We start from the raw sequence: 14,080 nt of genomic DNA, 5'->3' as shown, positions 1-14,080 counted from the left end.
AAACTTTATATTCATTCGCATGTTGTTCATTCATGTTGCTAGTCAGCGTTAGAAACTGCTGCTCTCTCTCCCTCTGCTTCTCCATCCCTCCTGCTCGGTGTGTGTCACATGTTCATGTTGTATCCTCAAAATGAACTGCCAAAGACACGTCCATCTACATTTTTGCAACTTAATTAATTAATGAAATAACAAAATGCCCACAGATCAACACAAGCACACATTTTCTTTAAGCCCACACACAGCGTGTTTTTTGCGGTTCTCTTAAAGGGATAGCGTTTTCTTGATTTTGAATGATTTTCCTTTCTCCACAGTAAGTGGCCATACAGGTAAGTAATATTACTAAATATTTTTTACTCTTTTGGCAAATTAATTTAACTGGACACACTGATATTTAGAGCAGCGTATTAGGGCCATTGTAGGCCACAAAAAAAGGAAAAGAAAAGAAAACAATGGAGCCAGAATATTGTCTGAGATTACAGTCACAGATTTATGAGAAAAAAACTTGGATCAAGCTAATCACACCGCAGACTTTCTGTGAATTATGCCTGCAGTGGATGACCTAATCAGATAGCCTGCATTCTAATCAGACTTATCAATAATAATGATAATGATGATTATGAATAGTAATAATAATGGTTCTGCTATAAATGCTGCTGTTATTATTAATGACATTATTAAACCTATAAGTATCACTAGTCCGACAGTGCTTGAATATAACAGTATATACAGCTGTTCCCGGTCTCTCTCTGTCTCCTCTCCTCTCCTCCATATCTCTCAAGGTGGGAACTGCAGGGTTTTTCTCTGTAATGTTATAAGATCTGGACCTTACTCTGTAATTTGCCTCGAGATAATGTATATTATGATTTGGTGCCACATAAATAGAATCGAATTGAATTAAATTGAAATGAGACGATGACCCTCAGCTCTACAGCTAAACATAGCGGTGCATTCACCAGCTATACAGCCACATTTTTCCCTATGGAGTTGGTGGAGACGAAATCAGAGCTAAAAGGAGATTAACATGGTGATTAATGGACTTACATTCAGTACATGCCCCAAAACATAAATCCACATTAATGCTAATGTATCTTCTGGATGTGAAAGTGGGCAATTGTTGTTAATTTGCTTGCAAAATCAACTGTAGAGTCTGTCAAATTGTTTTTCTGTTCCCCAGTGGCCAAAAACCAATGAAATCAAATCCGGCTTTAGGTAAAATAGGTTGAATAAGTTGAGTGCCTTAAGAAAACTAGTATCTATCTAGTCCAGTGACGGACTTGTGTTAATTGTGTTCTCACCTCATCCAGATGCACCAGAAAGGTGACGTTGCTGCCCAGGTTGGCAGTGAGTTTGCCATCTTTGGTGGTCAGTAAGAGTCCTTTAGGAGCTCTGTTGGGGCACTGCTGCTTTCTTGCCGTGTACATTTCTTTCACTCCTTTAGTGCAGTTGTTCAACACGACCTTGCGATACCTTTGAAAAGACACATGAGTTGGAATTTAGTGCTTCGAGCATGTATGGTTTATAAACAGTCGAGCTCAGCAGAGTGGTGCTTTGGTACAGCTGTTGTGTCTGAACAGCCTCACTGTGCAAAAACACACTAGAAGACAACTGACAATACAAGCCGTGTCAGAGATCGAGACAACTTGCCGAGGTTAATCAGAGTGGTAGTGAAGAAAAAAAAAAACTCCCACTATGAAGCTTTGCAAGGTGCCTGTCCCTGGGGAGCCCCCACAAAAAACACAGAAGACACATCTTGTTGGCACAAGAAAGAAAAATTGATTCTAATGGAAAGTAAATTACTGCACCCCAGACACAAAAATGTATTTTGTTCTTGAGAAGTTATTATCACTAATGTCTAAATCGAACCAGGTGTACTGCAGTGGGAGTCATTTTAACTTTATGGATGTGGTAGTAAATTTTTTATACTGAAACAAGTTCAGTTCAGTAAAGTGATGACAAAGTAAAAAGAAAGTAGGGATTCTCTGATCTGTTGGTCCATCACATACAAAGGTTGTGAAATAGGTGAAACAACTAAATACATGTTACTTAAACAGTGTCTCTGATGAGAGATAATTCATGGCCTCCTGACCTCTGTATACCCACTACGGCATGTGAGGCAGTTCATGCCAGCAGTCGAAGTAGTTCTCTTCTTCTCCTTTGTTTTGTTTTTTTATAACAGCAATTGGCAACCAGCATAGTAGGTGCATTAATGCCACTGATGCAGTACTCAGGTGAGTAGTGAGGTTGTGTATCTTTTAAAATAAGAAGTAACACAATCTTCCCCTGAGATATATTTCTAATATTTTACTGATGTATTTTTCTACTACTACTGCTTGTCCTATTGATATTTGTGTTTTGATGATGATGATGTCTCTATGATTTGTCACCAGCTGGTTCCTGATTGCTGTTTAATAGGGGTCACACCCAAATGTGTCTCAGAAATGCTGAAGAAGGCAAAGATCTGCAACTTTGTTTATTCTAATCGCTGCCGTGCACATTAAAAGTGATTTATATTTATTTGTGAGTGCTGACAGCTTTTTTGACAGTTTGAGACTTTTTTTTTGTTGGCACCCAGTTGCTATACTTTTTTTTATACTGGGTTGAGCATGCCAGATCTTTTGTGATAGCCAGCTGCAGCCTCAGCCAGGAGATTGTCTTATTGACAATTATCAGTAGTTCAGCTGTCCAGTTGTTCTCTTCTATGTTTTCTGATGATACTGAATAACAGGAAGTAAGGTGATTCTCAAGGTAATTCTATATTTAAACATTCTTTAGTTTAATTTTGTATGCATTGTCAATGGTCTGATTCCCAGATGTGTGTGTGGTCTCCTACCAGGCCACAGCTCCTCCAGCAATGGTCCAAGGTGCCAAGAGGGGTCCTGAAAAATCTGATCTAAACTTTCCATTTGAACTCCTTCCAAATGGGGTTATTTTATGTCCCTCTCTGGTTCCCAGTTTTTATCTGAAATTATGGTGTTCCCGTTTTCCCTTGGCGTCCAAACTCTTGTCCAGTAGTTATTCTTGTAATATCTCATGTATATATGTGTGATATATTTTTCTTTTTAATAGTGCCTTTAATTATTAACATGAAAGGTTCAATAATGGATGGTGAAATATGTAGTCTGTCCCATTCTTTATGTTTCTGTAAAGTAAAGTAATGTCTGAGCTCTAGCTGTATCAAACCAGTCATGGGCTGGTGACGTTGTGTTTATGCTAAAGCTGCAAAAAAGGACATCAGTTCTCATCCCTAAAATGACTGACCCAACATGATTAATCCTGTTTCTTTCCATTTTTTTTTAAACCCTGCTTGTAATTTGGATGGGACAAAGTCAATGTTATGTACAATCCACATTGAGTCTTACCTTCTTTACAGTGTTTTTACTCATCATTACTCATTTTATTTACTCTCTAGGTGTCTTGAATCATGAATGTTTCTAAAGGCACATTTGAGCTTTATCTTGAGATATCCATGCACCATTGATAAGAGTTGGGCTGCTCAATAGTATTTTTTCAGGTTAGTTGAATCTAGGCCTCTGTTTCCTTTAGAGCATAGAATTCTTTTACATTTAATTCTGGGCCTTTTGTTTTGCCACATAAATTTAGATTATAAGATTATTAGCCATTTTTAAATTGTAGTAAATGTAGAAATGGGGACCTCTAGGGGTAGGGATAGGAACCTGAAGGGAAGCCTTGGACATATGTTAATTTGTATTGTTTCTACTCGCCCCATGGTCAGTTTATATTCCTTGATATCTGAACCCTTGGTTAGACCAGTGCAATGATGTACAATAGAAGCCAAAGGTTTAAAGTTTCAAATGTTTTTTACTTCATACTTCTATCTGCTTCAGAGGCTGATAAATAGCCTCTAGCTAGCAGTAATACTGGCTTGCCGATCCTCCTCCTCTCACCCTGAGCCATGTCTAACTGGTTAGCAGCCTAGCAGGTTGAAGTAAGTGTCTGAATTTTTCTAAATCACTGTTTGTGTTGTTTTCATCCAGGTAACTGCTGTAATCTGCGTCAATATTGCTCCCCTCACTCAGGTCATTAGCCACTGTCCGAACTGCGACTTTAAAAACAAACTAAATACATTTCCCATAATGGATTCGCCTTCCTGACCCGAATTTCAGAGAATCACAATGCATTTCATCAGTCACGTCTTCAAAACGGCAAACTCGTACTATACTACGCGAGTAAATCGCACCCGGTCTTAAAGAGACAAACACGCGTATGTGCATCCTGCTTCTTGCTGCACAGCATGACATTCAGTTTTGTGATTCTAATCATATTAAATCTGTGATTAAATCTTATCTGTATTTGCTCTGAAACCCAGCTTGAGCATCCAAATCACATCCTGCAAAACAGATACATTTGTGCAAAAAAAAAGGCACATGAATGAACAGTATATAACATTATACAGTCTAAATACAAACAGTCCTTACCCTGTGCTGTTGAGGTAGTTTTGGCCCTGGCTGCAGCTTCTTGACACAGAGGAGGGATTGAACCAGAAGGCAGGCCGGCAGTTCCCGTCCCCACGCCGCTCATATCCATAATCACTATCAGACAGCAAAGCACATCCACACAGCACCTGATCAATATCAGCATGTGAAAAGGGACATATTGTCACACAGTGTGTCCCACATCCCTCTCTTATCTATCTCTTTATAACTGGAGACCAGGGGCCTGTCTGGCACATCATTATTATGTATTGATTAAGGCCACTGTTGACAAATGCGCCACATCAATGTGAAGGTGTGTGTGTGTGTGTGTGTGTGTAAAAACGCATACCGGGGGGGGGGTCACCATACACAAGGATGACTAACTCTCACTTGCCCGCTAGTAATTCCAATCAGAACATGATTTACATCTAACAAAGCAAGGTAAGCAAACGTCCATTCTGATGACGGTCATGACATTGATTTATCAATTACCTTCCAAGCCAGAACAAATAAACAAAACTAACCAGCCTGTGGCTGACCAGTCCATTTTGATTCTGTGATTACAACAGTGTGAACTATTCATTAACGAGCAGTCAAGACAGATCAGTTGCAGAGGTGCATGAGGCCAACAAGGTAAAAGGTCAGTATGGAGTTCTTTTTGGGACAAAACAGCCGAGCCCATATCATAAGCGTGACATTACAGTATGTACAGCAATTCTAAAGCTGGGTGTGTACACAGAATTAGGATCATGGCTCAACCGTGTCATGACATTATTATCACATTATCTCAGAAATTTAATTATGAGACCATAATCGCATTAATTCAGAAAAACAGACAAAACATTTTTTTTTTGTCAAGTGAATGCATCATGCCTCCGCAGCTGCAGGCCTTATATATTCTAAAAAACAAGTTCAAATAATTTATATTTCCACCATGTTTGGTTCAGCATCTCTTGTAATCATTCTGACTTTTTGGTTATACGGGATCCAGGATTATAACTATAATGAAATGGGTTGAAGAACAGTAACCTTTTTATTTTACATTATATTATTTTTGAGCCTAAAATGGGGGTGTGTGGTAACAGGTTAAATTCATGCTAAAATCACATCACTTCTATCATAAAATGCTAATAAAATCGTTCTGCTAAACTATCACACCACAAAGGAATTTGTTTTCACAGCAGCCTAAATGAATGAAACCAAACATGCAAATGCACCATAGTTTGTTTAAACCTCACCAAACAGGTTAGAGTCTGAAAGTTTCCTGATTTCCTAATTTAGATCAGAAAATGTGTAATCAAAAGTATGGAGGTTCATTTTCCAGTCTTAATCTTTGGTGCATCAGCTTCCTGCTCTGTATATACAATATAATGATAAAAATTCTTTTCTTTGCAAGCAGGTCTCTGCCATGCACAGCTCAGCCATTTCATATCCATCTAATAAGTATGCACTCGAGCTGATCATGTGGCAGACAGACGCTTCACACCTCAAATTAAGTTAAAGGATTTGAGCTTCTTTCTGCATTGGTGGTTTTTAAAATCCTCATTTTAGAATTTTAAGCATGCGCCAAATAAGTCCCTGCGGAGAGAGACGAAGTGAGATAGACAGGCAGAAATCAGAAAGACTCAGAAACAGACAGAAAATAGGACAAACTTTACACTAGTTCAATGGGAACCAATTAGCACTCAGTCTCTGACCTTCTACAAACACTATTAACATAACTGCTGTATGTTGGGATGGCTTTCTTCTGTTCCCTGTCATACAAGATAAAAATACAACCATTTAGGATTTGCATACAAATTGAAACTATTTACACCCCTCCACACCGTCTCAACAGAATTACAAGCACAGTGAGCTGGCAGACAGACGTTACGGAGACAGACATTATGAGTAAATTGTGTAAAACGACCCCAAACTTATCAGATTATTGGAAAACACACATGCAAATGGAGTAAAATTAACGAGACACATGAATAGCATATGTAATGTATTCCACTTAAATGGCTGAAAATTGGCCTCCGAGATGAACAGTGGAAATAGTATTTGTATAGAACTCATCTCTGCATGCTTGAGTGGTTGCATTGTTAATTCACTGATCACAGAAGATGGCACAACCCACTTACTGCTAAGGAATAAATCGCCCACTTTACATACTATTTTCTCTTTTGCTCAGTTTTTTTTTTAGGTAGTGACCATCTCTGACATAAGCCTGGAATTGTGTCTGTGTTGCTATAACACAAAACTAGATAATTATTATTACTATTATTATTATTATTATTATTATTAAGAAAAAACACATCTATATTTTTCTACAAGCAAAGTACTTTGAGCACTGTAGTACTAGAAGTAAAAGTACTGTAGTACCAACAGCACATATTCACAAAGCTATTTTTCTTCGGAATACATCCGTATGCACTCAGTGGCTTTAGTTACAAATGTGGTTATTAGAAAACCATTAATATTAGAAAGTGTATGTCAGAACACAGTGTTTCTCAAACCTTCTCAGACCAAGGACAAACATTTTACACTTCCCCAAACATCCCTAAAACCATCAGGGCCAATCACTTCACTCGTACTGTGGCGAGCTTGTGTGGGAGAATATCACTTGGAAAGTTTTAATTATCCACAACCACTGTGCCACACACACTGCACAGCAACAGGTGGTGCAACAGGATGACATTACTAATAAAACTCAACACTGTCTTAACACTTGCTTGTTGTGTCCGTTATGTCGAACGTTTCATTTGATTTTCTTTTAATTGATGGTCAGTGTGTCGGATGGTCGAGAGGCTGCTGATGCCTGCTGAAGTTCAGAGCAATCCCTGGGGCAGGCTAACCGTTAGCTATCCGTTAGTCATCCACATTTCCTTTCAAACTTCATGCTGATCATTTTTTTTACTTTAATCGTAAAACATAAACTGTAAAACGTAGTAGCTACGTGAGTAGACAGCTTTGCAAAAGGGCCGGTTACGTCGCTGTAAGTCCAACAACACTGTAAAACAGTCAATTCATAGGAGTTGATTTATTATAACTGTTAGAAAGCCCATGTTGTTATATGCTGTTGCTTGTTCATGGTTATCAGTCATTCATCATGTATCATTCACTGATAGTTTGTTTTCATTGTGATATGTAATGTCCCACGTCATTGAATGCACCAGAGTTGTACTGACGCCCCTTGAACGCACCATACCTGTCGTGTGTGCTGCGGTGTCGTGAAAGCTAGTTAGTTTCCCACTCCATGTGGCTGTTGATTGCTGGAGGGTTTTCCCTGGCCTGTAGGGGTCTTTTACCTGCATTACCTCGATTTATTGCTGTGTGTAAATGACAAAAGACCGCAGCAGAATAAATCAGTCATAACTGAACCGGAAGTCCGTCTCTGTGTTCTCTAATCGGGACACACATCTGGACCTTCTCGCTCTAAACCAGCTAATTTCCTGGAGACCCCACTCTCCGTTTTAATAACAAAATATATACACTTGCTATAGGCTTTGTGGTCACTCACAGACAGTTTGGGAAACATTGAATATAAAACATGACATTTTAACAAAATTTACTGGCAGACCACTCTTTGAGAAAGGCTGGTCTAAAACAAAAGTCTCATAGCTCAAAACATTAGTGTTATTTTCTAATCCTGCTTTGTGGCAATCCAGCCGATACAGATACAGGGTTGAAGTAATGTGATTGAGTTGTTTCTAGCTAAAGCAAGTAGGTTAGATCAACCCTTAAGAGCACATTTGAGTGGACTGAAGAGGACGTTTAATGGTAGCTGGATGGATTCACTCTAAAGAAACAAGTGGCTAATGAGGGGAAGCTGTTTTCAAGACTTAAGAGCTGTTTTTTTTTTTTTTTTAATACTTTTGATTGGGCGTAGCATTCATACTGTTACAAACATTCAGACTTGGCATCCACCCAGTGCAAAATAATCAAAGTATTAACACAATAAAACAACACACAGCCTTTGAAAGCAGCGCTTCAACATGTGTGGCAGTGTTATAGAACAAACATTGCTGTTAATGAAGTGCTTTTGCAGACAATGGAGAAAAACATAATCTCCCCTGACGATAATGAAGAAAGGAGCCATTGTACAAAGACAAACTCCATCTTACCATTCAAAATCATGAGCTCGGCAAATACAGGACTCAGCTGAGAGGATTCTGGAGTAATCTTTTCCCAGCATGCAGTAGTTTCCAGGCCTGCGCTTCATGTAAATCTGTTTTTGTCCCATCACACATGGCTCACCCTGTGGTCACAATGAGCACCATAATTACTGTCAGTGATACCTCTTTTTATAGCATGAACTTTAACACAATCAGTTTTACACACACACACACACACACACGTTTTACCTGGTTGTGTAGGTGCCAGGTCTGATAGTCCTCCTCTGTGCATTTCCTGCTGAAGATGGACTTGTAGTCTATCTTGATGAGCTGCCATTCAGAACGGTGGCTGAAGTGTCCAAAAAAGCTGCAGAGGCAAATGACAAACTTAAAAAAAAATGACACAATTACTTTAAATAATGGGCTGTAAGACCTCACAAAATAATGTGAGGCGATTAAAGAAGAATTGTGGTTTATTGCAACCAACCCCAAGCTAATCAATTTTTTTTTTTACAATATCTGGTACATTGTTCCAATTTATGATTGACAAATGCTGTTATCTTTTCCATTTTATAAATGCCCTGTGTAATTTCCATCCATACTTTTGAAGTTGGGCTCTCCTGTGATAACCATTTACCAGCCACTAACAGTATATTCATTAAATATTTATCTCTTTTGGACCATTCTTGTGGTACATATCCAAAATATATAGTTTTCATTTCTAGAGGGATTTCACATTTCAATGACAGGGCAGTCCCAGAAAACATGGTGGTGGTTTGCGTTTTGATTTCCACAACAGGAAGTGGGATTTCTGAGCAGGTGTAATAAAATGCCTTATCATGTTCTTCCAGCCAAACTCCCTCAATTTCTGTGAGCTGGTACACTTCCATTGGTACTTGCATATTGTTGTCCATTCTTCCTCAGATATAATGATCCCCCCTTTCTTCTCCCATTTTGTCTTAATGTATGAAGTGGAATGTGTTTTAAGATTTGACAGACCTTTATATGTGGATGGAATGATTCCTTTACCAGTATCTGAACTGTATGCTTTTCTAAACAGTCCCATCAGACATATACATGGTTTGGTTGCATTTTTCACCTTAATATCAACATAATGTTGCATTTTCGGATATCGATAAAAGTCTTGCTTATCTAATAGGTGTTTCTCTTTAAGCGTTTCGAAACTGAGCAGTGTGCTTTCTTTAATTATAATGTATAGAGCTGTTATTCCTTTAGCTGTCCAGTCCTTAAATCTAGTATCCAAATTATTTGGAGTAAAATCTGAGTCATATGCACACCAGTTAAGAACTACAATATCTCCCTACCTTTCTATTTTTGTTAACAACATTGTACTTTTCAAATGAACTGCTGAGATCTGGCAACAAAAATGAACATGAAATACAAGAAAGGACTAGTCAGATGATCAGGTTGAAAACAAGCCATGTGATTCTTTCCTATTTTATTTCTTATTACATTTTCCCCCTGTCTTCTTATATTGATGTTTAATTTCCATCTGACTTGTTGTTCCCACATCTCAGCAATAGCTCTCTTTCCTATCAAAAACTACAAAAATAAGACATTAGTTGTAATGAACTGGAATTATTCTTTAAAGGCCTTTTACTGTGAATGATGGATCCTACGTGAACACGTGTTCAAACTGTGTCTGTTTTTCTTTTTCTTTTTTCGCTGGTTTGAGGAAGGTTGTGGCAGTCGGGGGGTGGTTTGGTCCCCCTCAATGAAATCTTATCAAACCACACCCACACAATCCTGATGAAAACCTGTGAGCTCAGGTTTTGATAGAACTCACAGTGACTGATTTTTTTTTGCGTATCTAGCCGTGGCTATTTAATCATATACAGAGATATTTAAGATTTGAAGCCATGGTTTTAGGGGCTTTAAGATTGAACAACAGTGACTTTCCTGTGATCAAACCCATTTGTCAAGTGATCTAATATCCACAAAGGTCTGACTAACAGCCTACATGACCTGCCTCTCAGAAATGTGGCGTAATAAAGACTAACTACCAGAAAGCTTTGAACAGACGTCTTCTAAAAGTCCTTTATCCATCAAGCCTGCTGAGGGAAAAATAACTCAGGGGACCGAACAAAGTAGTGAAAATACCACTCACCTTTCACACGGCCCACGACACCCCCCCTACAAGGACAAAAACCCTTTTAACATGTCATTTGTCTCTTTTTGGATTTTTTTTCTGGACTCACGTCATGATTTGGTTCTCGGCCCCGGCCTCCACCAAGACTCCGTCCACGAAAAGCGGCACAGAGGAGAAGCTGTGTTGGTTCCACTGCCTCCCCTCATCAAAGCTGACCCTGTGCATGTGTGTCACAATGTATTCTCATCACAAACCCAGCGATAGCAATGGCACAGAAACAGACGCTGTGTATTAGAGCCTGGTCATAGGGGAGGATTTAGGTGGGGATCAGAATGACTGGCTTGTCTCAACAGACGAGTCTCTGAGTCTCTGTGCAATTAGCTACTGTAGCTTTGGGTAAATATCAAATGTCTGAGCATTAAAAGGGGTATTTAAAAGACAGTCTGCCTGGTTATCAAAGCACAGATGCACAAAACTGCTTTCAGAGCACATGAAGAGAGTTAATGTTTTGGTGTCAAAAAGGAAAAAAAAAAGCAACGTCACAGGTCCTGGGTAAAGTCTACACCAGGGTGAAAAAAACAAGACCAGAATAGAACTGTTTCATGTTTGACTACAAAACTGCAGAGGGAGAAGGAGACAGCAAAAAAATTGGACAGCTTTCATCATCGAGGCCTAGGCTCTATTTATTCTGACAGCTTATCAACATCGGTGCTGATGTGAGAACAACTAGCAGTACCTGAGTGTGACATGGGTTGAAACACTGCTGAGGCCTGTGCTTGGAAGAAAGAAAAATCCCCCCATGCTGCCTCTAAAACCCCCACTGTCTTCATTTAGCTAAAAGCATTTGCAACAGAAAAAGCGTTGACATGAACCTATTATGAGATTCAGGCTGGGGAAGTGTTTAACTTAACAGTGGCTGAGAAAGCAATACTGTTTCATAGCTGCTGTACAGTGGCTATGGAGATACACAAGCTTCTTTCTATCTGTCATTTTTTTTTTTCACTTCCTCTACCATCGTTCTTAAATTGGTTGGGAGACAAAAACCCAGCAGGCTACACTTCACTGGCTCTAAAACTAATTTCAAAATTGTTGCAAAAGCGACTGGAGAACAGATCTGGTCTCACTTGGATTAGCCTGCACTGAGGCAAAGCGTAGGCACGCGGTTTGGCAAGAGGGAAGCAACATGTTAATGAAAACACTAAAGGGGGGGGGGGGGGGGGGGCTCAGACTGCTGGCTGTTAATGATAAGTGGCTTCAAAAAAAAATCTCTCAAATTATATTGCCTGTGACTTTTTTTTTTTTTTTTTCCAAGAGCCACAGTCAAAGTGCATCACTAACTGGATCGAGTGTCACATGCACGATATACCTGCTCGTTTTTTTTTTTTTTTTGGACAATAAGTGTTAAATTAATTAAGAATAGCTGTAGGAAATTGGAGAGGCAATTTAAGACGGAAAAAAGTTCTCTAAATGGACGTACCACAAGTGTCTGGTTGGCACAGATGGCTGTTTCACAGCGACAAGGGCCCCTCCTTTATCCAGAAACCACACGTTGTGCTCCTCTTCAAAAATCTGAAGAGACATATGCGGAAATTCATCCTTATAGTACTGACAAAAGGGACAGCAAACATTTTTTTGTTTTATAAAATGTGCTAGCAGCGGATGTCATTACATCTGGGAAAATCAATAGTTTTTGCCGAGAAATGGGAAGCCTGCTTTTACTGATTTCAGTCTGAAATCAAGGACCCGCTGTTTCAAAAATGACTATGAATTTTTGATTTGTAAATCTGCTACTATCATGACAGGCTTTCTTTTATCACAGACATTTCCCAGGTAACTAATAACTTTAACAATGGCTCTATTATATTTCGGTGTCCCAGTAAGCCATGCCAAGTGCCAGTGAGCCTGAATGTGTAATAGCAGGAACCTGAAAATGGAGCAACTGAATGAAATTCATCCATTATTAATTTTATTTACACCTGTGCTTTTTCTACTGTGATGCGCCAAAAATGTCACATGAATTTAAGGCCTATTGTGAATGTGCCTTGCTGAAGTGGAAGGAGAGTGGGTGGTTTGTTTTACAAGACACCTCAATCCAATATACATTTGGAAATCCAGTAGCTTTCATGTCAACATTTCACACTGTTGTTCGGGCCTGTCACTCGGCTTGATCTGAACGTGAATGTTGGTGTGAAGCTCACCTGTCTCCAGCTATTGCCAGCATCGGATGATATGAACATGCCAACGTTGTTGTAAGACAGCTCTGCTCCAATATTTCCTGCAGTGGGAACGCCAACAGAATATGTGACACAGCGAAAAAAAAACAAAACAAAAAAAAAAAACACAGTAAAATCACACAGATGAAGTGCCATATGTGTTTTAAATACATGCTGCGTAATCACACCACGTCAAGTGATTAATTTACTGGCTTGACTCCCAGATCGGCTTGGTGTGTAAACACATGTGAATAATACAAAGAAGACGCGGGGTTAATTCCTATGCATGCCTGCATTATTCAGGCAACATAATGTGGAGGAGGGTGGGCGCCTCCTTGGTTCTGGCAGTTTTATAGTTTTACAATGCCTCCAAAGCTTTTTCCTGCGAGTGTGTAGCTTCTTCTGCCGATCTGCTCCACTATCTTGGCCACGGCTCAGTAAATAGGCATGTGTTTGATCTGGATGGTGTTTGTCATGTTGGTGAGATGATCTCTGCACCAGCTGACGTCTTAAAAGGCGCAGTGGGCAAAGTGAATCGCAGTGCCAAAGCAAAGGCTTGGCCAGCACTATACACACACACACACACACACATACACACACACACACACACACACACACACACACACAAAAAAGACACACTGCAAGCACGGCAGTGGAGATGTATGTTTATTCAGCATTCTCACACACCAAAGACAAAACAGACAGATCCAAAGACAAACACACACTCACGCGTGAACGCTCACACACACAAGCCAAAGGCAGACTTTTTTTTTCGCTGACACGGCCACTGCTGCTAACACGTCTATTTTTTTCTGAACTCGTCTCTCTTTCTTTACCTCAACTGTTTCAAACGCTCTCTCAGGCACAAAGACACTGCACAACACAAACCGACACCGCACACATGCATGATTGGCTGAGTTACTTGTCATCGAAACAAGTGGACAAGTGATCCACAACCTGTTTACTGTGGAAGATGCGGAGATCCTGTGGTGCACCAAGTGTAGCTTAAAGAATCTTTGACCCAGATGCTTTAGTGGGAGTATATAAGATGACTCGGCGGATCACGTCGCAGCGCTGCACACTGAATATTTTCATGATTTGAAATGTAATTTTTATTTGGAGGGAAAGAGCTGAGGCTAGAAAATGTATATTTACAAATTGCTGTGGTGGGCTAGAAATGTGTTTCTATTTATCAATGCTCTGTGGTTTTACTCTACATACTCCTGG

At 39.5% G+C, this 14,080-nt stretch overlaps 1 protein-coding gene across 1 annotated transcript in view; it reads right to left on the bottom strand.

Annotated features, from left to right (window-relative positions):
• LOC111217899 (VPS10 domain-containing receptor SorCS3-like) overlaps positions 1-14,080 on the bottom strand; it is a 234,281-nt gene that overhangs the window by 30,964 nt on the left and 189,237 nt on the right. The window contains exons 12-18 of the mRNA XM_022739921.1: positions 12,839-12,915; positions 12,118-12,209; positions 10,750-10,857; positions 8,780-8,897; positions 8,540-8,673; positions 4,437-4,550; positions 1,296-1,467 (exon numbers count right to left, since the gene is read on the bottom strand). Of these exons, the coding sequence (XP_022595642.1) occupies positions 1,296-1,467; positions 4,437-4,550; positions 8,540-8,673; positions 8,780-8,897; positions 10,750-10,857; positions 12,118-12,209; positions 12,839-12,915 (815 nt within the window). The remainder of the gene's footprint in view (positions 1-1,295; positions 1,468-4,436; positions 4,551-8,539; positions 8,674-8,779; positions 8,898-10,749; positions 10,858-12,117; positions 12,210-12,838; positions 12,916-14,080) is intronic.

The sequence above is a fragment of the Seriola dumerili genome, unplaced genomic scaffold (genome assembly GCF_002260705.1).
Source record: "Seriola dumerili isolate Sdu_G_001 unplaced genomic scaffold, Sdu_1.0 BDQW01000050.1, whole genome shotgun sequence".
Classification (NCBI taxonomy): domain Eukaryota; kingdom Metazoa; phylum Chordata; class Actinopteri; order Carangiformes; family Carangidae; genus Seriola; species Seriola dumerili.
Note: the sequence above shows the minus strand (reverse complement) of the source record. Positions and strands in the feature narration are given on the sequence as shown.